Below are 27,259 nucleotides of genomic sequence, written 5' to 3' on the forward strand. Positions count from 1 at the left end.
TTTGTTCCCCTGGGTTCTTAAAACCTTTAAATCTTAAAACTTTAAAGTCCGATTTCGAGAATTTTCGGGTGTAAGATAAATACCTCGAGGGCACTATATGTAAAGTGAAGTTAAGGGGTGTAATGGGGCATGGTGCTTCTGGGTAAGTAGTTACAGTTGTAGGGCTATAGCCAATTCCTACTCTTGCGTCCTCGCCGCGCATCCTGGAGATGTGAATAACCCTTGTGTAAGACCTACCTAAGTAAGTGCTACTTTGGACTGAATAGATAGTTGAAAAGTAAAGTCCTCAATGACTATCTGATGAATGGGCCTTAAGATCTTCGAGAGAAGGCTTTACGCAATATTTATGGTCCTTGTCGATGGAACGGTGAGCTATACGAGATTTACGGCTGCACTGACATAGTTCGACGAATCAAGAAACAGCAGCTGCGCTGCCTAGGTCTTGTTGTCCCGATGGAAGAGAACACTATAGCTTTGAAGGTTTTCAATACAGTAACAACCGGTAGAAGAAGAGGAAGAGGAAGACTTCCACTCAGCGGGAGAGATTGGCTGGCGCGCTGTTTTTAACTCGGTTATAAACGCGTAAGTGGTGTCTACGCCAGTAAAGAAGATGTGCGCTGGGTTTGGGACCCGCCACGTAAAAAAAACACTCCAGTGAAAAAGCAACAACAGCCTCGGATGATCGCATTCGATGGAACGATGAGCTGTACGAGATATACGACGACATCGATATAGTTCAGCGAATTAAAAGACAGCGGCTACGCTAGCTAGGTCATGTTGTCCGGATGGACGAAGCTCTGCTCTGAAAGTATTCGACGCAGTACCCGCCGTGGGAAGCAGAGGAAGAGGAAGACCTCCATTCCGTTGGAAGGACCAAGTGGAGAAGGACGTGGCTCCGCTTGGAATATCCAATTGGCGCCACGTAGCGACGACTGGCGCGCTGTTGTTAACTCGGCTATAATCGCGTAAGCGGTGTCTACGCCAATTAAGAAGAAGAAGGACAAGAAAAAATCGTACGGTACCAAGTTTGCTGAATATGGTGGTTGATCATTTTGAAAAGAATTCAGTTTTATTGGGTCGATTCGAGCAAGGACGCGTTTCATATCCAAAATATTCACCGAAACCATTCAAACGGAATCGCGAAAGATGTCGAGCTCTCTTATTATCCCTCTAACACTTGGCTGACGATTTTCAGGCACCATAACCTCCACTGTTTTAAAACTTTCATCAGTCGAAGAAGTCGAAAGTCGTTCAAACAAGGAATTTTTTTCAATTTCTGGATGTTTTTTTGCCATAATATAAATATGTATATCTCCATATCTATTTCGATTAGTTTTAGGTGATACAAATAACCGTAACAAAAAAATTATACTCTTTAGAAACATGTTGCGAGAGTACGACAATTGCCTCATATACATATGTGTATGTGTGCAAAGTGCTGGAGTTAGTTAGCTACACGCCGCATAAATAGCACAAGCACGTTGAAGTTCCAAACAAATGTTACTCGTTTCATTGTTTTAACGTTGCTGCCCCCCGCACCCCCTTCACCCACCTCATTTATTGTGCAACTAGAATGGACACTCTGCATGAATGCGCTATTACGCCGGCTGTCGGCAAATGCCGCAGTAGCGAAATGACACTCAGCCAAGCGAGCGTTTGCAATGAATGCGACGTGTCTGCCGACTTCACACAAACACACACTCACAAATACCTGGAAATGACTGCTGTACCGATTTGCTTGTGTGTTGGCAAACATTTGCAAATGTTAATATTTTCGCTGTAAGTGTGTGTGTGTGCTGTCTATGCATTATTCGTTTGCTTTTATGTCCATTTGTCTTTGCATTCTCATTTCATCTATTATGCCAACTAATAACAACGGTAAGTCGGTTTTGTCAACACATCTACATAAACACGTTCACATGTATGTATGTACATATGTGTGTTTGTGTGAATTGTCAGACGTATGCCACATGTCGCTTGACTAGAAATATTTAACTGTGTAAACGTGCAACACACGTACTTGGCATAGCGCTGCACTACTAACCAATACATATACAAACATGCATAGCTACACACATACATGTATACATATATGTACGTCCATATGCGCAAATAATAGAATATTCATTATGTATAGCCTTTGTTCGGCGGTCACATATTTCACCGGTCGGTGTGTGCCTTCTGTTTATTTCCTTCAGCTGTCACATAAATAAAGTAAATGTGTAAATGCTCATCTATAAACACGTTTACACGGTGGAGTCTGGAGGCTGGTGTTAAATTTATACAACTGGAAAGCAAGTTGTAGCTGGTATGTAATAAATCAATTTTCGCAAAACTTGCTTCGATAAAGTTTAAGTTTTATATGAATGTGTGAGTGAAGTGTTGAGGTTAGACGCGTACAGCGGAAGAAATCAGACGGAAAATGGACCCACCCACGTTTGTCGATGAAAGGACTATGATTATTTATGATTATGTTTGTTAAAAGACTTAACGCCTAAACCAAACTTATGTCATCAAATGTAGTTGCAGTATGGTTGGTATGGCTATAATTTCCAATCTTAATAAATTCTTCAGAGACTTTACCTTTGACTAATAATAATGCATGACAAATTTGGTAACGGTATCTCGTCAAATGAAAATATTTAGCATACAAGGATATTAATCTGATGTTTCTGTTTGTTTGGCAGCTATATGCTATAGTAGTCTGATCTGAACAATTTTGCCAGAGATTGTTCCGTCACCTCGAATAATAATTCGTACCAATTTTTGTGATGATAGCTCTTCAAATAAAAAAGTTTTATATTCGGCTCTCCATCAACTCTAGTTTAATGCTATCATACTACTTTTGCGTCCTTCAAGCGGAGGTGGCTGCCATCAAAGTAGCGGTATATATGTATGTTCTGCTACGACGTGCGGTGTTGTTCAGGGATTTGTGTCTTCAAGCGATAGCCGAGCAGCTCTACTGGCTTTGAGCGCGCTGACTATGTGTTGAAAACTAGTCAGGGAGTGTATGACCTCCATAGCAAGCCTTTTCCATATAAGATTTGTAAGAAAAACACCGGAAACTGCAAAGCCGTTGAGCTTGCTAGGGAGGGCAAACTTCGCCCCATTTCATTTTATCAGATTGGAAGCGAGTCGGTTTTTCAGTTTCCGATGACTAGCGCTGCATCTATGGACCTTCAGTGAGCTCAGCAAGAACTGTGCGACTGCGAGAGCGATAGCGAAGTCAATAAAAGCCGCAATTGTAGATATTCGAACTGAATACTGCTCCCGCTCTTTGCCAAAGCTACATAGAAGAAGACGAGGTGGTATCGTCCGGTCACTTTCTTCTCCATTGCCCCGATTTTGACAGACTGAGATTGAAATATCTCAGCTGGCACACATTCTGCGAGCGTGGTGAAGTGGCTTGGATTGATATTAACCGCCTTTGTGATAAGCGCAAAACGGTTCATTGTTATTGTTGTTGTAGCGGCAGATCGGACTGTTGCGGGAACGGCTAAAACGTTTCGTCGATCTATGCGGTGAAAAAGTTTTGGATAACGCGACATAAGAAATATCTTCTGAAATGATATCCAACGATTTTTTTGGATCAACCCGTCCTAACCTAACCGCTTTGTATTAAAGTTTAACACTTTCAGACTGGAAAGCAACCAACATAGCAAACTCGACTTTAGTGATTTTTGTCATCACCACTTCTTTGTGAATGTTGTCCTTTAGGGACGTTTTCTGATTCTCGAATACCAGGCAGGATTTTTATTCTGAGGGCCAAAAGGTAATCCGGCGTAAAGATCAAAGCGTGAAAATGAAATGAAATGAACTTTTGTCGGGACGTCTGTTTTCCAAGAGGTCCAAAAGGGTAATCCAGCGTGTAGATCAAAGAACAAAAAAAAAATCCGTATTGAAAACAATGTATATTGTTGTTGTTGTAAGGCCCAATTATGGTATATTAAATTTTTCTTGTCTTAACCATATTTCTCCACCACAAAGTGAATACCGCTAAAATCTGCTTTCGGAGATAATGCAGCGCTCTGCTTGTCAATTTCCGCCGCCATTTTCAGTTTGACGCTTTGGTTCGGATGCCGCGAGTGCACAATTCGGTGAAAATGTATAAATTCTCTTAAAATACTTGTAAAAATGTAGTCGTCTGCGCATTAAGTGTTTGTTTAGTGTCTGCATTTACAGGAAATTGCGAAATATGAGTCCGGACATAGTGTTGTAATAGAAAATCAGTGTAATGAGTGCTTGTCGAAGGGAATTCAACTGAAAGCTAAGAAATGATGATAGTTTCATGTGCAGCAGTGATTAGCGAAGCGGGTGAGTATCAAAATTTATTTTGAGCTTGAAAACATTAAGGTAAGCCCAAAATAATGAAATTTTACTAAAATGCAGATATTGTATATAAAAATGTCTTTCAATATTTCTTCATTTGCTGTCGCTTTTGCTTAACAACCACACAACTTGCTGCCTGTATTGGTGGTCAAGGCCATAGCACCTGTCGGACGAGAACGAAGTTGGGTTAATATTGATAAGTAAGCTATCATTCACAGTAGAAGTACAATATACAAAGAACGTGAAAATATATCGTAGAAACTCTTGCATAGAAAACTTTTGTATTTGACGAGATATCTTCACGAAATTTATTCCGAAAGATTTTCAAAGATAATGATATAATATCCGAAGAAATTATTCAGATCGCACAACTATAGCATATACATAGCTGCCATACAAACTGAACGCTCAAAACGAGGTAAATTATGGAAAACTTTTTTATTTGTCAACAAATCAACATCTATAAATCAACATGTATAAATCAACATCTGCAGTATACAGTATACAATTTCATGATTTAACTAAACTTAACGTCGTTAGAATACACATAATAACGCATAATCTCAATTTTTTCAAAAAAATTGGAAACTAAATTTTTTTCTTTCACTTTTCCATAAAAATAAAAATCAAAACTATTTTTTTTAAATGAAGGAAAAAAAAATTAATTTTGAAGTTATTTTATTTACTTTAACTTTGTTTTTTCTTTTTAATTAACCGTTTTCATGAAAAAAAACTTAAATTTTTTTCAAAACAATTTTACGAAATTTAAATTTGTTTTTTTTTTCAAATTTATTTTTTTAGTTTTTTTTTTCAAATTTAAATTTTTTCGTTCACTTTTCGAAAAAAACTTTCAAAATAAAGTTTTTTTTCTCAAAATTAATTTTTTTTAATTCACTTTACGAACACAAATTTCAATTTATTTCTCAAAATAAAAGTTATTACTTTTTTACTAATCTTAACGTCGTTAGAATGTAATGGCGTTTGAATTTAATAACCCGTAATCTCAATTTTCTCAAAAAAACTTCAAAATGAAAAAATTTCAATTTCTGAATTAAATTTTATTGTTTCACTTTACGAAAAAAAATTCAAAATAATTTTTTTTAAGTAATTTTTTTTTATTCAATATAATTTTTTTTACTAATCTTAACGTCGCAATAGAATATAATAACCCATAATCTCCATCTTCTTAATTTTTTTACGAACTTTACGAAAAAGTATTTCTAAATTTTTTGTGTCTGTCACTTTACGAAAAAAAAACCAAATTACTATTTTTTTTCAAAATTAAATTGTTTCCTTTAACTTTAGCAAAAGAAAAGTTTATATAATTTTTTTTTAATTAAATTATTTTGTTTTACGATCACTCACCTTATTTTTTCTATCAAAACGTGACTTGACTTCTGTGATTTGCTATTTTCCGTGTGTTCTATTTATATATTTATTACACTTTCAATTTATAATATCCCGTTTTAATTTTTTTGTATTTATTAGCAAAGCATTAGTAATTGCAAAAATAATTTTCACACAATACTTTTTTTAGTTTCATTAATTTTTATACATTTTTGTTGCTGTTGCATTGTTTTTGTAACTTTTTCATATTTACATTTTTCACAACTACCGCTATAACAGCACACTTTGCCACAAATTCAGCAGAAATCTCTGCTGTATTCATGCTTAAAGGTTGTTGTTGTTGTTATTATTATTATTACTACTTCCAACTGAAACTTCTCCAACTTGTGACGGCGACACTTGGCTGCTGAAAGTTTTCATTTGGCGTTTAACTTTCGAAAGTAGTTTCTTTTTCGCTTTTTCGCCCTTTGTGTGCGAAATTTGTTGCATGCACGCTTAGCGCGCTACACTGTCGTCATAAAACTAGCAGCGCTGGCGCTTACTTGCAGCATTTAATTATTGCAAGCGTTGTTATTGCAGTTCACACACAAGCACATTGCAATAACAACCACTGTTCAGGTTTGTCTTACTTGTTGTTGTTGCTTTTGTTGTATTTTTTATTTGCAGCAGCGCTTACCTTCGCATGACTCACAAGTGTGCAGTTGCGCTTGTTGTTTGTTTGTTTGTTTTTCTTTTTGTTGCTCAGTTTACAGTTATTTGCAGTTATTTTTGCAAACGTCGTCTTTTTGCTGCACTCTCAGTGTTTTTGTCGTTGTTGTTGTGCATGAAGTTGTCCTGCCATGTATTACCTGCCTTTGCTATGCAAAGTGTTACTTTCCTGCCTTATTTCCTTCCGACTTCACTTCCTCCTGCCACCGTGCGCTGGCATAACGGACGTGTCGTACAACGATACAGCGTCAACTGTCACCGCTCGGCGTCCAGCCAATGCAACAATGTTTAACGAACTGTCGCGCTCAACGAGCAGCTGAACAACGGTATGCACTGCCCGTTGACTGGCACGTTTCCTGATTTTGTAAATTTAATATTTACCACACAACTCGGCGACAACCAACTACAAGACGTTGGCTAACGTTTGCTAACTGCGGCCGTAGGCCGTTGCCGTGTCTAGCTGCTGTTGTTTGTACTTTCTTTGCGGCCGTACAAGCACTTGCAGGATTAGCGAAAAGTTGGCGTTGCGAAATAAGCGAAAAGCTTGTGTGGTTTATGGTTTTTGGTTCTTGATTCTTTTTGAAATTTTCTGCAAGTTCTTGTGCTAACTGCGAAATCCAATGCCAATTTTGACGGTTTTCACTCTCTTTGCTTTATTCGAGCAGTGTTTGTTGCCCATACATTTTTTCAAAAATATTTTTCAAAATTTGTTTGTTGAATTTTTAACGCTTTTCACTCTCTTTGCGCTATGTTTGAGGGCCAACAATTTTTCAAAAATATTTTTCAAAATTTTTTCAAATGCTTGCCGCAGCTTTTTGTTGAGTTTGGCGTATATTTTTGTAAATATTATTGGATATAATAGTTATTTTTGGCCGACGCTCAGTGTTTCACCTGGTTGCTGCTTGTTCTTGCTGGTTTTTCGATGTGTTCATTATAGTTTAATTTGCTTTCTTTGGTATGGACAGCGGTTTAAATAGTTAGGTTAAGAGTAGCAGTAGCAGCAGTTGCGCCAATTGCCGTGTGTTGTAAGAAAAATCGCTGTTTTTGTTCAAATTTATGCCGTGTTGTTTATTATTTTTTTATAATATACTTTAGATTTTTTTTTTTTATTTTCTTTCAAACAAGCTGTGCACTGCTCAGACTTGGCAAGCAATTATTGTGATGCCAAGTGTTGCTTAGTATTCTTGTATTTATTTTAAATTTTTATTATATTTTTTTAATATTTTTCAGCTAGTTTTCACTGCTTACACTTGGCCGTCAATTATTGTCTCACCAAGTTTTTTTGCTTATAATTTTTATATATATTTATTTTTTTGTTAACAAGTTTAATTTTTTTTATATATTTTTTATATTTATTCTCGACGTTCACTTCACTTCTTAACATAAAATTTGCAACTTGCTGCACTATATGCTTGCAATTTATATTCCATTTTAGTATTTTTGAATATATTTACTATTTATTTTCATTTATTTACTAACTTTTCACTTTTTTACCACATATTTGCATTTATTTACTAATTTTTCACATTTCACCATTTTTTTCAATTTTTCCATTTTTTTTCGCACATTCACCACACTATTGTATTTCTTGATATCTCTTTCACCTGCACAATACTGTGCTTTGGCCATAATTTTCATTTTATTTTCATTTATTTTCACGTTTTCACGTTTTACGTCAACTTTTTTGCTTTCTTTAATTTGCATATGCTTACTTTATTGCTTCTTATGTTGTTATTGTTGCTATTCAGCTTTTTGCTTTCGCCCATTCGCACTCTCTCTCATCTCTCAACACGTTTTTTCAGCTGCCTCTCATTGCACATGCACATTGCTGTTGTTTGTGTTGTTGTTGTTTTTGTTTCATATAACTGTAATTGTCACTGCTTTTATCTTTCGCCACTTTTGACACTTGCAAATTCACCACACACACTACCAGCACGACAGCTGCTCTATTCGACTGCAAAGAGCGACATCCTGCAAGCATTGCGTGCGCACACGCTGCTCTCGCACTCGCACTCGTCGCATTTGCTCCGATTAGCATGCACATAACCAACAGCGCGTTGAAGCTTTCGGAAGCAATGTGCTCACACACACGCACGCACTCGTCAAACGTAGAGACGGCAAGCAACACAAACTCATTGAGCAGCACTCGCTGCTCGCTAAAAGCCTTGCTGCCTGCTTTTGTCGTGTCGTTTCCAGCGCATACAAGTTGCTGTTGCTGTTGTGTATTGTTTCGAGGCTGTCCGCAGTCCTTGTGGAGCGTTGTTGCTGTTGTTGTTGTTACACCTTCACTTATGCCACTTGGCGCTTGCAAAATCTTCAGCTGCTTGCTGGCTACTTCAAAGTCACGTCTTCTGCTTGCGCACTCAGCATTCGCACTGCAACCGCGGCGGTCGTACGCTGTGACGCTGTGGCGCTTGGTATAGCAACTGGCAGCGTATATGCGCGCACGCAACGAGTTAACCTTCTGCAGCAGACTGTTGCTGCTGGTATGCGTCATCGGTGTGAGTTGCTTGTACGCTGGCAAATTGCTGCTTGTTGCTGTTTAGTGTGTGGCAAGCTGCTGCAACGGACGCGTAGCATGTGGCAATCGCCTTCTGAAGCTTGTTGGCCATGTGGCATGCACCATAACTTGTATTGTTTGCTGGTTTCGAAATTTTTATTTTATTACAACAATTTTAAATACGCCGTTCCACGCCCTGCTGACACGCTGACCCGCCAAAAGGCCCACGGCGTGCGCTCCCACACTGCACATTCAAGGTTACACAGCGTGTAAGCTATTACTACTAACGTCTGTGTGTGTATGCTTATTATCGTGGCAGTTACGTTTCCATGCGTTTTGTTGCTTTTGTTTTTATGTATGTCAGTAGTAATAATTTGATATTTTATTGCTGCTACAATTGGCGTTTTCGTTATTTTCGCCCCTAAAAGTATGCCTCGTTTGCACGAAAAGCTCACTGCCGCCCGATACACTCACATGTTATACGCAGGCCAACGCTTTAACTGTATTTTTAAGACTTTTTCCCGCAACTCAGGCTACGTAATTTTCATGCTGACATTTTCATGGCTTTCCGTACATACCAAATATCCCGCGCCTGCACGCTTACTCCCGTCTTTTTCTGCAAATTTGCATTTGCCTATTAATTTCCTTCATTTTTGGCTCATTACCTTGCGCTGCCCATTTTACGTTAGCATTACAAGCGTGTCTTCGCTGTAGGGTTTGCACGGTGTAGAGACGTTGTGTCGCCTCGAAGCAGGCACTGCGCCTCCGTAGCTTTGTTTCAGCTGTTGTATGCCTCCGCCAGCGCGCAGCTCCACATACTATATACTACCTCTCGCTGCCGCCGCTCGCGTGCGCGCTCGTTCACGTACTCGTTCTTGCGTTGCCTTTGCCCGCACCTCCGCCCGCCTATAGTTTTCACACTGCTTACAGCACACTTTTTACAAGCTCACTTCTGCTTCTTCTTCTTGTTCTTCTTTTCGCTTTCGTTGGACGTGTTGTCTACCTATAGCTTGCTGCTAGAACTTTGTATCTATTCCTCTTTAACTGCTGTCACAATTTTTTTTATTGCCTGCGTTGCGTCCTCGCGCTCGTGCATGTCCTTTTTCAGACGTTTGTTCGCCCGTCGTCACTCGTTTCCTCGTTTTTTAATGCTAGCCATTGCACACTTTTCGTGTGTTTTAACATTGATTTATTGCATTTTTTTATTGCTTCACTTTTTAATTTGCACTTTTCATTCTTCGGCTGGCACTTGGGCACCGATTTGCATCTTAATTTTCACTATTTTTCAAACACATATTTTTTCTGCATCAAAAATTTGTTTGTTCGCCGTGTTTCGCGTGCGTGTCTTAACGGTTAGGCTCCTCCACTCCAACTACTTTGGCCATAGCGTGTTTCGAGCTCTGGCCGAGCAAAAGCTCTACGCATTCGTCACTTCGGCTTGTGTGAGCAGCAGTCGTTGTCTCTTCGTGATTTCTTGTGTGGCGCTCAATGGAGGCCCCTCGCCGTCTGCATGCCTGTCTGCCCGTTTGTCTGCCAGTCGCTTGTACGACTTGCTACTATTTCGGATTTGTTCAAATGCTGCTTGTATGTGGAGTCCTCATTCTCTTTGAATTGTGTTGAGTCGCATGAATACACGGTCAAAAATCAAAATTGCGGATGCTATTAAGTTTATGACTTTTTACGGAGTAGTTTTTAATTTTTACCGTCGTTTCTACTTTCCGCTATTTAGCTGCAAATCGAGATACCCAGTGCAGCCAAGTCTTTCTCCACCTGATCTGCCCAAGTGGAGGTCTTTCTTTTCCTTAGCTTCTACCGGCGGGTACAGAATCGAAAACCTTCAAAATTGGAGTGCTCTCTTCCATTCGTACAGTATGACCTAGCCCTCCCGCTATCTCTTGAGTCGCAGCTCACCGTTGAATCGACCGCAAATGAACAAAAATCTTCCACAAAACTTTTCTCTCCTTATTGTTAATGCCTCCGCATAATATAGCAGAACAAGAATGATGAGGGACTTGTAGAGGACGGTCTTTGTTCCCGATCCTGACGAAGTGTTTGGTGTTGTTTGCAGGGATACCGAGTTCAGATATAATAGCATAGAGGTGGATCCTCTTCACGCTGTCGTAGACGACTTTAAAATCGACGAAGAGGTGGAATGTATTGGTCTTCCCTACACGGTCTTTTCCAAGATTTGACGCATGGTGAAACTCTGGTGGATAATATATTTTTCAAGTCTAAAACCATACTGATAAGGTCCAATCGGTTTTTTGTGGACTTCGGTCTTTCACACACTACTCTCGGTAAGACCTTAGACTTATCTCACGGTGAATGGCTCAGATTGTTGGGTTTGTGAATTGGGCTGAGCACACTTAAGTTCCAGTCATGGGGCATGCTTTCATCCGACCATATGTTGCAAAGAAGCTGATGGTTGTCATATCTTCGTCGCCGTATTTGAATAGTTTGGCCACTAATTCATCGGTTGGTAAATTAAAAAAAAAAAAAAATTGTACCTGTCTTGAAGCCCTTAGCTCATTTTGCCTAAATCGTTCTGGTTCTTATTGAACCTTGTCCAAGATACCTAAAGTATTTTACAACATATAGTCGAAGACATACAAGAGAGCCACGTTAACCTTGCCGCAAAAACAACCATATTAACCAAATAAGTGTTTAATTCAATTTAAAAATATCCAACTGTGATTTGAAGCGACAGCCTCCCACACCCACTCAATCGTCATTTCAAAACACTTGCTTTAGTTCAAAACTCTGAATTCATAGCGAGCGTCTCCACCCACTGGGAACGCACAGGTGAAAGAGAGCACCAGCGACTAATTATGAAAGGAGAGAGCATATCAATAAAACGCAGAGAGCTCCAACGAACACGCCAGGAGCAAGTGGTGAAAAGCTTTGCCGCAGCAACGAGTAGCAAAAGCAGCGAGTAAGGAAAATGGAAATGTGTAGCCCGGTATAAAATATGCAATAATTGATAATGAATATCAAATGGGCGATTGGCACGAAACAGTTGTATTGGACTAAGTGGACGCGCCTGCCAATAACGCGATATATTGACATTTTATGCTGCGTTGTATGAAAAATTCGTTAATTTTGACATTTTTTATTTAATTTTTTTAGACAAAAAAAATCAAGTTTAAGTTGACTGCAGTTAGAAGCAGACAATCCACATGTAAAGTCACAAACTTTGTGGTGGCAATGTGTTGCACATTGCTGCACGTTGCAGCTGGCAACATGTGCTTTGCGGACGACAGCTGCCAGCGGCCACAGATGCTGCTGCTTTGTTTCACTACTATAGGTTTTGTTGTGTGTTTTTGTTATTCATTTTGCAAGTCATTTGGGACACGGTAAAAAATATTGAACTCGCCTGCAGCGGAATGTCAAAACAGCAACAGCAATGTCCTCAGCAATGCAATTAAACGCAAACAAAAGCAAAGTCATCAATGACGAACGAACGTACGAAAATGGAGAGTGTGGTAGAGGGTCGTTTGCGGGGTTTGAGTGAGCGAGTGGTGTTGGTTTTAGTCAAAGGTAGAAAATTTGGCGGAAGTGGCGGAAGCAGAAAGGTCATTTAGTGACGGTGATGCAACGCGTAGCCATGTAAGCTGGTTGGTTTGTTGGTGGTGAACGTTCAAGAATTGACTTTCCTTACAGCTGCTACCGAAAACGAAAATTCTACACTCTATTAATTGTTATTTGTAGCATCTGATGTTGAAAAGAAGAAGATTTGAAACGTTTGGTGGGATCGTCTCTTGCATTTTTTAAAAAACTCGCCATATATAAATGTGTATATTTTGGATACCATCAGAAAGTACATATATATTTCAACGTATACAAAATCTACTAAAGTTCTATTTGACGTGAGAATTTTTGATTGAAAAAAATTTTTTTTTCGATTTTAGGAAATTCGTAGAAATGAGGTTTCCTCCTTAATATTTTAAATTAAAAAAATACATTACGTTTGGGAGTTTAGCAGGTAAATTTAAGTACAATTTTATTAAATTATAAAAACAAAATTTACACAAAATTAAAAAAAAAATTAAAAACGTTTAAGAAAATTATTTTTTTTATAAAAGTTAAAAATAAAAAAACTCGAAAACTTGACTAACTTAATGTTTCACATATATTTTGGGGTAATGTGAAAAAAGTATTTGTACAAAAGTTTTAGATCCTTCCATAATCTACAATTTTGCTCTACAACTTTTTCCTAGAAGACTCGTAGTTTTGCCAGAAATCGATGTAAATTATATTTATCTTAATTTTCGTTATAAAGGGAGTACCTCTACTTCCGTCAACTGTTGTTAACTATCGTTTCCAATCAAAAAGAATCTACCCATGTTTAAACTGAAAAAGTTTCAGCTTTTCAAGTGTTTCAAGAGTTCAGTTTCAATACAATATAGTGATTTTTGTCAACATACAGTTCACCTTAACTAACTGAGAAGCTCCACTCATTGTAGTGCTCTCAGATAATCGTGGTGATAACATAAATTCTTGTAAGAATTTTAATTTCTTGTAGAAAATTACTAACTGGTTGCATACTAGTCATAAACTAATTCGTTTTTTTTACTAGTTGACGTTTAAAAAATCGTGGTGATGACGTAAGTTGTTGAAAAACATATATTTTATTTAAAAAAATACTAACTGGTTACAAACTAGTTGTGAACTAGTTCGTCTTTTACCTAGTTGACGGTTAGAATTTCATGGTGTTTACAAAAATTGTTGAAAAATATAGTATATTTATTTAAAAAAATTAATAACTAGTTGCACACTAGTTTACAACTAGTTAATTTTTTACTAGATGACGCTTAGAATTTCAAAAATTGTTGAAAAATATATAGTTCTTTAAAAAAATTAATAACTAGTTACACACTAGTTGTGAACCAGTTAGTTTTTTTGTAGTTAACGCTAGAAAATCGTGGTAATAAAATATATAGTCTCAAAAAATATATATTGTTTTTTAGAAATTTACTAACCGGTTATATACTAGTTATGAATCAGTTAGTTTTGTACCAGTAGACGCTTTACAATTAATATTTTAAGCTTATAATCTCCAATTTATTATAACACGTTATAAATTTTAAATTTTCTTTGATTTTTCTTTAATTTTCTTTTCAAATTTTATATTTCTTAATTTTAAATTCAAGAAATTTAATAAAATTTAATTTTCCCATATTATCTCTTAACTTTTCTATTTATCCCCTTAGCATCTAAATTTAAGCTAATTACCAACTTTGATTTCTAATGTCACCTTTAAGTTCAAACCACACACATACACACGTGCATATGTAACGATTGGCATACCTAAAAACCAAACCATTTCGGTTTGTTGCCCGCGTTTGTTGTTGTATTGTTATTTTTACCACTATGATGCGCTTGCTTCATTATACGACTAAGTAACTATTTTTCGACAGCGTCATATTGTCTGTGGTTTTATTGATTTTTGTTTCTTTTTTTATTGCTTTTGACGATGTTTGCTGTAAGCGCTCGAAATGGTGTTGATATTGGTGCTTTGGTGCGTTTTATGTTGCGCTCGCATGCTTGACTCGCCATGTGATACGCCATGTGCACACACATAAATGTGTGTTTATGCGACCGCGTGTGTGTGTGTGGTCATTACAGTGGTGCCAGCATGTCTGCGCATAATTATGTGCGAGTTGTTGTTCAAACTGGCTTATAGAGCTACGTAAACAAGAGTACGAGTATTTACAAACGTATATGTAAATGTGTGTGTAGTTGTTGTTGTTGCATGCGACGAAATAGTTTTTGGGGCAAATTTAAATGGGACACCCCCTAGGCCAAATAAACAGAAACGTCAACACCAACACACATAGCGATACTCATACTGATACTCATATTAATACACACACCGATACCCACACCAGCAGCAACTATTTTATGTTCACTCACACTAACCTCTGTCACCCCGTGACTACTTGCTAAAGGCGCTTGAGTGGGCAAACAAGTGCATGAGCTCATAATGACGTCACTGTTAACCCTCTTTCACTTGCTCACATACACACCCATACATATTCATATACATGCATGTGCTTACAACTACAGCATACTGTTGCAATCAGCAAGAACAACACAAACAAACTTCTAAAGCAGTGAATCACAGCAACATCGCGCTGTCAGTCACTCATACGCCCCGCACACCCACATACCCACCAAGCGCCAGCCGCCTCTGCGTTCGCTAGTAGTTCACTGAAGTTGTCTTCTCTCTCTTGTCTGTCAAATATTGCACTCGCAATCGCAATCGCGGGCGTCGAGTATGTCATTGAGGGCTCACTTGCGTATTTCCAAAGTTTAATTGAAGTGCGGCCGAGTGCCACACGAGTGGGCAGGAGTGACACAGCGCCGGCATGGGTAAAATGAATGCCGCCTCATAACTCCTGGTGCCAAATGCAACGCCTATGCATGAGTGTTTATGTGACTGTGTGTGTGTTTCAGTATGTGTCAGTGTTAACACTGGCTTGAGCGCTTGCGGCGCAACGTTTGTACGTGCCGCGCGGCTTGTGCTCGCGTTATGTTGCCGTCGTATTGGAAAAGGTCAAAGAAAATTGTTTTTCCTTGTTTTACTGCATTTTTTTTATTCCTATATTCTTATTTTTTTATTGTTTTTGCAATTCATAGCAATCGGTTTTGTGTTTGTGCATGTTTGCAGCTCAGCGGTATTGGTGCGCGATTGAAATTTCTTGCAATTTGTATGCACATCTCTGAAAGGATTTGCTTGTCTACACGACACAGGATATGCTGGAACATATAGCTCATGTATATGAGCTTAGCGTACGTATAGAGAAATTGGGAGCATATGCCATTAGTTTAATAAGTAGTTGCAAGGAAGAAAACTGCGCAGCATTGGCCTATAACGACGTGCATGCAAATGATATTGAATAAATGTAAGGGAATAACTATACTCGTATATAACCATCCACATATACATATATATAAATGTATTTGTAGAATTTAAATGCGCTGGCAGCAGAAGTAAGCATCCTTGAGGCAAGCAGCAGTTGCAGCCATGCAAATGATTTCTTTTACTCAGCAAGTAAGAAAGGATTTGAGTTCAAGTGGAAAAGAATTGTATATACTCAAGCAACTCACAAGAGGGAGCATTGCGCACAGATTTTGCATATTCGGAATTCCAAAAATATAAAGTGTGATTGGGTCATGAAGTAGCATGAAAATGTAAGCAAAGAGCATGCCAGCGGATTGTCTAAAAATTCATATTTTTAAGTACAACAATGTTCCTAGCTGGTGAAGAGAATTTTTTTAAAAGGTCAGTGGCGACCAATATAAATATAAGACGATGCTAGAGTCTACATGCAGCCTATCAGCTGGCCTTGTGCAGTGGTGCTACACAGCAGTAGTCGAGGCATTTTTGCTTCACGGTGCTGTGGTGTGCTGGTTGACTGTCAACAAAAGCTCATAAAAAAGCCATTGGTTCCGAGACAGCGGCTTACTATTCTCTGAAATACGGAAACGCTAAGCATTACTACAACGGTTGCACTAAAAAATTAGGTTAGGTTAGGTAAATAGCAATCGCGAAGCTACGAATAATACCACTTAGACTGCTATAGACGATTGTCCGTTGTATTTTGACGAAATGTGAAATTTATTGAGGCGGCTAATATCAATTCCAGCCGGGTTCATAAAAAGTAAGGCGAGATGTTTCAACCCTCGTCTGACGAAAGGTGGACAGTGAAAGAGAAAATGTTTAAATGTCACCAGAATTTCAAGTTTTCTCGCCACCCTCATCATTTACATACCTAGATCTATCTCGCTTAGTTTACGGTGATACGTACAACCGTTAGATGAACAAAACTATTATACTCCGCAGCAACAGGTTGCAAGAGTATAGAAATGCATATTTTTTATTTATGTTCAGCTGAAAATAATAAATATTCAAATGTATACTATAAGTTATCTATTACCGCATACCCATTGAGTAAACATTTTAAGGTTTTTTATCTTTTTTTAATTTTTCAATTTTAATTTTTTAAATTTTAATTTTTTTAATTTTAATTTTTTTAATTTAACTTATTGTTAATTTTTTTTCTAATATCATGTTCACTACTGCTTTGTTCTGAAAGCAAGTAGTCTCATTGCCAGAACTGTTAACGGACGATGCTAAGCCAGATAACATAACATTTATACGTAACAAACATAAGAATCTTATTAACATTTTCTGTTAGATCGTTCTTAACATAACATAACATTCATACATAACAAACATAAAAGGTTATGTTCTCTGTCTAAGAACGATAGTCTAACAGAAAATGTTAATAACAGAAATAATGTGACTGCGCAGCCTTAAAAATTACAAACGCTGTTAGCAAAAGTTATGAGAGAATATACTGCGTGCTCTGCTAACGCTCTCTTCACCTACGCTTACGCTTAGCTGAAAGGAACTACTATAAACAATGGCGGCTGATATAGGAGGAGGCAACAGGTGATATTCGCTAATGAGAACAACGACATCTATTGGCAGTTAGAAGAATCTCAGTGTGATGCAGTGGCAAGTGAACTTTTTTTGTTAATTCTATACATGCATATGTGTGTATATACATACATATGTATGTATACAGAGTGGAGAGCAACAGAATAATGTGGCTGCGCAACTATTAAACTTTTGCAAGCGCATGTAGTTACACACATACATATGTAGCTATGCAATTACATACATATGTACATATATACACATTCATACACAGATCACACAACTGCGTGAGCAGGGCCTACGTCTTATTTTTATATAATTTGATCAATTGCAATTTTAGTATTTTTTAAAAGGACTTACCTCTTTTATTGCTCTAAAGCGCACTCTGCTCCCCATATAGGTGCCTCTACCTGTATCTGAAACACATTTTATATACACCATCTGTCTGTCTGCCGCTTGCTCCTACTGCCACGAATCATTATAGACACATATCATATACAACTAATAACGCCCGATCACACTTTTCACTGTTAATCGATTAAAATCCCGAACTACCCTAGCTAATACCCAATTTTACTGAAAAAATTATATAAATTAAAAGCTGTAATAACTAAAATAATTCCACTTTTCACCGAGCTGCTGCAAATTCGACCGACGCAAGCGAACAACTAGGAAATGTATGCACATTTGAAATGGCGTCGGAAGCTAAGAACGACCAATGACAATCGAGCTTTTAAAAAGGCAGCGACATCTGCAGAAACTAAAGCACTTCAGTAACTAGCACAGGGTAGCATAAGTTTTAAAAAAAATTCTAAAAACATGGATATGTTTAATAAATATAATTTGAAGTGGTTTTCGTGCGTTTGGCATGCTATTTAGATTTGAAGCTAATAGTAATTTTTGTAACAAATTATTCTCTTCTTTCTAATAGCTAGATACTCTCCTATACACAGACTGCTGTCAGCAGGTGGCAACACTTCGAATAGCACCCTCTGTTGGCAGACTGATTGAAGAAGGATCACTACAAACCAATTATCCGTTAAATTACCGGTTAGTTACGCATCAACGCTTCCAGATAATACTGTTAATGTTTTGATGTGTTCCTGAAGAAGAAATTTCCATTTCCAAGCGAAACTCTTGGGATGTGATTATTTCTTAGTTATGATTTTTCCAGCCTGTTAGCTAATATACTCTCCAATAGAAACGATGTTGTCAACAGATGACACTACACTATAGAAAATACTATCCTCTGTTGATAGTCCATTTGAAGAAGGATCACCACAAGCCAGCTATGGTTAAGTCACCTGTTAACTGACCAATAGTGCTACCAAACATTTCTTTTTATGTTAACCAAATAAAAGTTTATTAATTTAAAATTATTGTTAGATAATTAAAAATCATTTTTGTCAGTGAAAAATTAGCCAACTAAAAGCTAATCAAAGCAAAAACATACAAACCCTTAATAAACAAATATAATAAGATCTCTGCATTAGATAATTTTAAATTATAATTTGAGCGCCATCTGTTGGTCACATTTATGATCACCCTGTAGTTTTTAGTTGCATGCGATCTCCGACAGTCTCTACAAATGTCATTTCAACTTAGAAGCTCGAATGTGATTGGTCGTTCTTAATTTCCGCCGCCATTTCGAATAGTCGTTTCCTTATATCGCGTTCGCGTAAGTCGCATTTGCAGCAGCTCGCAGGAAAGTGAAATTAGTTTAGGAATTAAAGCTGCAAAAAAGAAGTTTTTAGTAGAATTAGGTTAAAGTTCGTGCATTTAAACGTTTTAAAGTAAAAAAAGTGATCGGGCGTTGTTATTTGTGTGGAAAAAGTGCAAGTGAAAATAAGTGCCAGCAGAAACTGAGCGCTGAGCGTCGGCGCAAGCAGAGCACTCTCCGTGTTGAAGCAGAGCTCTGCCAGTGGTTGTGCATAAAATGTTATGTTAATGTTAATAATGTTATTTTAATGTATTATTAAGCGTTAGCAGTAGGAAAGAGTTTAGAGTAGGGAAGTGTAACAATTTATTGCAAAAAATGCGAAACGAAGTGAAATAAAGTGCGGTAAGTGCTTATAAAATATTAAAATAATTATTTTATGGTATATTTATGTAGAAATATGCTTTTTAATGGCAAGATATTGCACATTTATTATAAATTAAAGCTGCATATATGTATGTATGTATGTACATATGTACATATGTATGTATAACTTGAATATGCATGCATGTTTACATATGTACATATGTATATGTGCATACGTAAGCTTTCCAAAGCAAGTATAAAATTTAAAAAGATTGGCTGTCACTGTACTAATCAAGATCCTTCTAGTTGCCAACAGATGTCGTAGTAATATTTAGCAGTGAATATCTTTGAATGCCTCTTCTAGTTTCCGTCTTCATTTCGTCTAGTTCCTCTGTACTTTTGTGCACAGCTGAGCGTAAATGTAATGTGTATATATGTATATATATGTATATATATATATGCCAGAGAATATAAAACGTAAGAGAACATTGTTCTACATTACTACTGTTGCTCTTTGTTGTTAACCAACATTCACTTTATTCTGTAATTAACATGGAGTTTTTACATTCGCTGTTCTAGAGAACTTGTATGCATTACATTATAAATAAACAGAAATTTATTTAATATACCGTAATTTATAAATTTTCTAGTTTCGGATAAATAAAGATAAAATAAAAAATAATTTAAAAAAATTAAAAACTTAAAAACAAAATTTCGTTTCTTGTGTAAATAAAGATAAATTAAATATTTTTATTAAATAAAAATGTTAAAATAATAAAAAAAATATTTATGAATTACCTTTATGTATATGTACATACATTGACTGGTAGCGTAATTTTTAGCAAATCTGTGCTCTGTTAAGCAATCAAAGTTTAACATACTTTATTTAGCTTTCGGTAGTTGAGTAGTACTTGTTTAGCCGAACCTTCCATTTACCATGACGTCTCTACTACCAACGGTTTTTTTATTTTTCATTTATTTATTATTTTTATTTATTTTTTGTTATTTCCTCACAATTCCTTCCTTTCAAAGGCTAATAAGTAGATGGGTGTGCTTTCGCTTATTACCGATATATGGCAGTCGAAATTAGAAGCTTCCGTTTTTTTCTGTGTGGTCCTTCGATGTTCGCCATCAGTCTGTTAAGCTCTTGTTTAGCCGAACCTTCCATTTACCATGACGTCTCTACTACCAACGGTTTTTTTTTATTTTTCATTTATTTATTATTTTTATTTATTTATTTTATTTCCTCACATTTCCTTCCTTTCCAAGGCTAATAAGTAGATGGGTGTGCTTTCGCTTATTACCGATATATGGCAGTCGATATTAGAAGCTTCCGTTTTTCCTGTGTGGGTCCTTCGATGTTCGCCATCAGTCTGTTAAGCTGGAACGTTATTTTAGACGTATTTTCCATAGCGGGTTGGATTTGTATAAATAAAACTCGTAGCTGACGTTCCAGGTTGATTCCTGTAAAATTAGGTGATTACGTTCATGCCGCCGAAGAATGTATGGGATGATCGTTCACAAGGTTAACCTAGAGTATTTCATTTTACATATAATTATTTATTATCATTTTTCCAACTATTAATCTGTAATATATCATCTTCAAAATGTTTTTCCATAAATCGAGTCTAGGCTAGTTTTCCATACCATACTGAAAATTAGGTCTTCCAATAAGTATATTACCTCACTCTTATCCCCGGTATTACACTCTAAACTTGAAAATTCTACACAATTCAATTACAACTAAATTCATTACCCAAATTCCTTTATTGAAGACATTCGCAATGTGTGCTGCTATTCTGGCAGGAATCTGCATAAATACCGAAGCCAATTTGGCTATCGAAGTGTGTTAGTGGAGTGTACGCAAACTTGCACTTGACGCCAATAGCCCTGAGTGCATCACCTTAACCTTCGTAACACCGATACAAAAGCCTTAAATGCGAGTGGTATTGGTAACGAAGTGTGTTGCTTACATATTTACATATAAGCATACATTAATACAACAACAATTTCAAATTCCTGCAGTTAGTACATAGTTGGCCAACATTATTTGGTAACTTAGATCCTTAAGAATATTTGTAAACAAATTTCACTGCTAATTTCGTAAAGTGAACCTTGAATTTACATATGAAGACTGCAGAGGGTGTTTTGTTTCCAGAGGGAGTCTTGTTATGGGGCGATAAGTATTTGAGCAATTAAATAAGTGGATTAAATTTTGAGAAGTACATTTTTGATTGGAATAACTGGGCTGTTTTGTTGTTGGCTCCCGAAGTTGTAAATATATTCAAGAAGTACTTCAGCTGTTGATCGTGGAGTTTGTGAAATTTACCCTATTTTTCAGATCGGATTGCTTGATTTATTGAATCTTAAGGCTTATAAAAATAAAATTATAAACGATAAGACAAAACTTTAATTAAACTAAAAAAGATTACATTCAAGAACTTGATTTTGACTGTTCAGTTTGTATGGCTACTATAGGCTATAGTAGTCTGATCTGAACAACTCCTTCGGAGATTATACCGTTTTCTTGGAAAAGAATCCATATGAAATTTCGTACAGATATCTTATTAAATAAAAAGCTTTTCCATATAAGGACTGGATTTTTATCGTTCACTTTGTATGGCAGCTATACGCTATAGTGGTCCGATATCGGCGATTCCGACAAATGAGCAGCTTCTTGTTGGTGAAAGAACGTGTCCAAAATTTGGGTGTAATATCTCAAAAACTGAGGACGAATTCACTTTTATTCAGACGGATATGGCTAATCATACTGGCCTTTCATATATATGTACTTGCTGGGTATTACAAACTTCGTGGCAAGCTTCATTTACTGTCAGATTTCTAATAATGAATTACCTATACTTTCGCTTTCTGGGTATTCCTTCTGAAATGAAATTGAAATAGTTGCGCCTTAAGGTAGGCAACACTTCTTAATCCACCAATGTCACTCAGTAAGTCATATGGCTATTTTTCTAAAGCATTCCATAACTTGCTTCTCATATAATTTCAAACACAACTTTGGCAAATATCGCTATAAATTATTTATTTCAACAATTTTCTAATTATATTGGAAATAGATAAAGAAATATTGAAAAAAAAAATACAAATGCACAGTATATTTGTTGTTTTTTAAAAGCTCAATATTTCATAACTGTAATACATAATCTTTATTACACAACTTATTTGATGTAATTATTATTTTAGCATTTCACTTTTTATTTCAACCTAGTTGCCACACACAAGCGGTGTGGTCAGCTCCAGCAGATTTTTTTTTTTTTAAGAAAATTGCACGCACACACACATATGTATGTATACTTTATTGCTCGCTCTCAAAACGCCCAGTTAATGATCGTAATAAATAAATAAGAATGCATGTACTTGCAATTTGTGGCCAACTGTTGTGTTGCCAGCATTGCCAGTGGCCAATCAGTGGCGCAAATAAAAATCAACTATAAAATGTGTGCGCGTGGTAACGTTTTTGGCAAAATGCCCAAATTGCTGCTCTCAATAAATGATGGAGCGCGGACGCGTTAAACGAAATTTTTTGGCTGCTCTAACTTCATGTATATTTGTGCAGGATATACATACATACATACAGTTATGTATATGTATATATCTATAGAAATACATCTTTCTAAGTTTGCGAGAGTATAAAAGATTTTTATGACAAAATGCTTAAATAGCTGGGATTAACTTGTTAAGATTCATACTTGAAGGTTGTGACGATCTCCCGGTTATAGTGTTCGCATAACTCTTCCAGCTGAATGATTTGGTATAAGAAACTAATTCTTCTAATGTAGCCAAGTTGACAGATCCTTTGAGAAACCAAATTTGCTTGTCGACTCTACTAACTAGGCACAATAAGCCTAAGGTCGCCATCCTGGTCTATCTATCTAACTCTCTTACAAATGCTTGAGTACATATAATAGCAAATTTACGAAAAATTTTACACCGACAGCTAGATCGCCAACTTATATTAATGATCAGTAGTTACCACTGAAAGTGCCTTAGTGTAAGTTTTAAAAAAATTTGCGAGAGATGCTACGTACAGAGAGAATCCCGTATGGCATGAATGTTCTGATAATATAATACCTTGATCAGGTTTGTATAAGGAACGTTTATCACCACGTTTGTAACACGTCTGTCTGTATATAGGCGAAATAGTCATTTAGTTTTTGAGTTATCGAACAGAAACCTTGAATGTTACTTCCTCAAAAAGCTAATCAGAATATTGGATAATCAGCGGCGGATTAAGGAAGAGAAATTGTGGAAATCAATCGTTCTGGCAGAGGCGTCAAATATGATATATATGTATGTACGCTGCTTATAACGTTCCTAAATCGAAGACAAAAAGCTGAGGAACATTTTCGATCCAGTTGTTCAGATACGAAAAATTGGCGGCAGAACCAAGAACCTGCGGCCGAGAAACAAAATATTTGCGTGAAAACTTGCGCAGAATACTACAGGGTCTCAGTTTACATTCCTCTGTTGGATACAATCGGCAAAGTTTTGAAGACTCGCTTTTCTAGAGAAGTATTGGATTGACTTCAACTAAGTTTGCTGCTTCCAGAAAAAGTATGTGCTTTGAAAACCAAAGAAATGGAATTTTTTTTTTTGACTGTTTGATAGATAGATTCCAAGGCGGTTTGAATAATGACAACGTCATGCGACATTTGAAACTCAAAGGTGAATTTGATCACTGGCAGTGCCATTAGGGGTAGAAGCAAAAGTCAAGAGGCAACAAGTTACCGACTACTGCTTTAGAAACGTTGAAAAACTGTGATTTAGAACTTTAACCCATAATTCATAGTTTTCTTCGCATATTCTGCACACTTCCTGTGACGAATGCGAGCTCTGAATGCTCTTTTTCGACACTTCCCGCATGAAAACGTGGCTGAGGACGATCAAAAGTCAGTCCTTGTATGGAAAACTTTTTCATTTTAAATGATATTTTCTGGAAATCTTGCAAACATTATTGCCTGAGATAACGCCATTATATCTGAAGAAATTGTTCAGATCGGGCTAGCATAGCACGTAGCTGTCATACAAACTGGACGATCAAAATCAAGTTCTTGTACGAACAACTTTTTTATTTGACGAGGTATCTTCGGAAAACTTTGCACGAATTGTTATCCAAGACATTGCTACATTCTTCGAATAAATTGTTCAGATCAGACAACTATATCATATAGCTGCCATACAAACTGATTGTTCAAAATCAAGTTTTTGTATGGACAACTCTTTTATTTGACAAGATATCTGCACGAATTTCGGCATGGATTATTTTCTAAGGTATCGGTATGGTCTTCGAAGAAATTGTTTAGATCGGACTACTATAGCATATAGCTGTCATACAAAGTTACCACTCAAAATCAACCTAAATATCTTTTTATGCCATTTTTTGCTATCAGAACCGTATTGGTGAAGGGTATTTTAGCTCCGGTGCAGTTGTAGTTAAGTATTTTCTTATTTTGCATTTACTTTGTAAAACAAAGTCTCGAAAATTCTGTTTCAAATATTGATTTTTCCAAGCGTCAGCAGTAAGTTTCTTTCATATATATATTTTTTTTTCAAATTCCCTTTCACCAATTTTTTAGCATCCTACTTTAGCTCAAAATGTCTTATTTGCCACCAACATTTGTTTTTAAATAAAATGTTAAAATTTTTGTTTATAAAAAATTTATTTTAACCCCTTTAAGCTATCTTTAAATAAAACATAGCTTCAGAGAGTTCCATAAAACCGCGTCCTTCATGCCGAACTCACTTTAAATAAACGTTTTACATTTAAGTCTTAATTAAATACACTTATTGTTTTATACGCTCATTTATCTTCACATTTTTTCCTTACACATACTTTTTAGTTGTTTGTTTTTTTCTTTTTAAAGCATTATTAAAGCAACAAAACTTATGCAATGAACATACGAAATAAATAAACATTTAAGCTCTTCACAAATGTATAAAAATATATATAAGCCAAATTTCGATTATTACAAAAAAAAAATACATATATAAAAATTAATTAAACTAATTAAATTAATTATAAACTTACACATATATACATACATAGTATAATATGTTTACAAAAAATACATACATACATATATTTAAAAATTAAGCTAAAATACAACAATTATGTACACTAATTATTTGTCCATCATTTGAGATTACATAAATTATAAAACGCTTCCAAAATGGATAATTATCTTTGTGAGTATGAAATATATGTATTTTTTTACACGTAAATGTAGTTACAAATCCTTTGTTGTAGTTGTAGTTCTGTAGCATAAGTTACCACGCGTCCACGCCGCTTGCCTAAAGCACCTAAAGCAGCACGAGCAACGAACGGAACTCCGACTGCACCGTTGAGGACCCTATGCACTAGCTACCGTTGCTGGCGCCGTCTTTCTTCTTCGGCCGCAGGATGAAATTCAAATTGTAGGTCGTATTGACCGCGTAGTAAACGTTCGCGTTCCTTGGCATCACCAACTCTTTGTCGGGCAGCACCTGCGCGAGCGTATAGTCGTCGGGATCAGCCTCTAGGCCGAGCTTCATCATCGCATTCCGTATGACGTGCGGTGTGCGCTCGTTATTGCCCAACATTATGCTCTTGTACAGCACAATGCCGTCCAACTCGACATTCTCCGTTTCGTACGTAACGCGTATAATGTAAAAATCGGGCGCATTATTGGTCTTCGTGCCCGGCGTTTGCACCAGCTGCGCATTGATGATGGGCGAGCCGACATTCAGCTGTGTGCTGTTGTGTCCACTACCAGCGCTGCCACGCACACCGTTTGTCGAGTGTGAGTGCGTCATTTTCGTATTGGATTTTTGGCCGCCCGAGTTGCTCGAGTCCATGGATAGATTAGAGACGCTGCTGGAGGCCGACAAGATCGATGCGTTAGGCGCCTGTGCGTCACGATCGAGCGAGTTATGACGCGAACTGTAGTGCGAGCTATAGCTGTTATTCAGTTCACAATAGAATTGCGAACCGGCACCGCTGCTGGAGTTCGACGCTATCGAATCGGTCTTGCGATGTCCATTGCCGCCCATGGAATTCGTGGAGATCGTCGTATTCGTTAGCGAGGTGTTCGTGGATGCAGTCGATTTGCGTGGCGCCGGCGGTGGCGACTCGAGTTGGCAGGAGAGTGCATGCGCCTCACGCTCATCCAGCACCAGCACCGACGCAAACCAACGATCGAAGTTGGCGTCTTCGCGCAGGTTGTACGTATTGGCGGCACCCTGTAGCAATTTGATTTGCGCCAGCACTTCGAACTCTTTGCGTTTCTTGTCGAAATTGATGAGCTGGTGTTCACCTAACGTGTCCGGTATGGCGGCGTGTATCATGGTCAAGTCGGTGAGGAAGGTACCCAGGTACGGTATGGTGCCATGCGACGTCTGCGTGCTCTGTGACATGGAACGAAATAAGAGTTAATTAGCGGTGTGTGCCAATGCATAGTTAAATGGGGGTGTGTCGGTTGTTTGCAGTGTGGGTCAGTTGCGCTGTTTGGGTCGTTACTGTTTTGCAATGTACACTACTCACTTGTTTCTGTATGATCTTCTGCAGATGGCGATCGTGCTCACCCACCGTATCGGCGAATTTCGCAGTGCCCTCACGCATGAGTACTTCGCGCTGCGCCCAAGCATTGTTGTCCTCCGAAAATATTCTGGCAAGTTCATTGAAAATTTCCATCTGAAAAAGACATTTAGAGTGATTCAAGAGGCGCTATGGATTTCGTAAGCTAGGCCTACCTTTTCTTTGGGTAGCACGGCCCATATTTTTGAAAGTCTATAAATGGGATTCGATTGCAGTCCGGAAATGATCGCCTTCAGCGAGGAGAAATTCTTCAGCAGACGCAACTCCTGCGCAATATCAATCCAGGTTGCTATATTTAAAGCACGCTCCTGT

General features: G+C 37.2%; 2 protein-coding genes across 8 annotated transcripts in view; both read right to left on the bottom strand.

Annotated features, from left to right (window-relative positions):
- Nucleotides 1–8,882, bottom strand: part of LOC126762110 (whirlin-like) — a 57,044-nt gene extending 48,162 nt beyond the window's left edge. For both annotated transcript variants that reach the window (XM_050478632.1, XM_050478633.1), the window contains exon 1: nucleotides 5,695–8,882. The gene's annotated coding sequence lies outside the window, so the exon portion shown is untranslated. The remainder of the gene's footprint in view (nucleotides 1–5,694) is intronic.
- Nucleotides 8,883–25,015: 16,133 nt separating this feature from the next.
- LOC126762108 (ral guanine nucleotide dissociation stimulator-like 1) overlaps nucleotides 25,016–27,259 on the bottom strand; it is a 43,358-nt gene continuing 41,114 nt past the window's right edge. For all 6 annotated transcript variants that reach the window (XM_050478629.1, XM_050478626.1, XM_050478627.1 and 3 more), the window contains 3 exons: nucleotides 27,103–27,255; nucleotides 26,894–27,043; nucleotides 25,016–26,757 (listed from right to left, as the gene is read on the bottom strand). In XM_050478629.1, coding sequence (XP_050334586.1) covers nucleotides 25,732–26,757; nucleotides 26,894–27,043; nucleotides 27,103–27,255 — 1,329 coding nt within the window. In that variant the 3' untranslated portion in view covers nucleotides 25,016–25,731. The remainder of the gene's footprint in view (nucleotides 26,758–26,893; nucleotides 27,044–27,102; nucleotides 27,256–27,259) is intronic.

Source organism: Bactrocera neohumeralis, chromosome 6 (genome assembly GCF_024586455.1).
Source record: "Bactrocera neohumeralis isolate Rockhampton chromosome 6, APGP_CSIRO_Bneo_wtdbg2-racon-allhic-juicebox.fasta_v2, whole genome shotgun sequence".
Taxonomy (NCBI): domain Eukaryota; kingdom Metazoa; phylum Arthropoda; class Insecta; order Diptera; family Tephritidae; genus Bactrocera; species Bactrocera neohumeralis.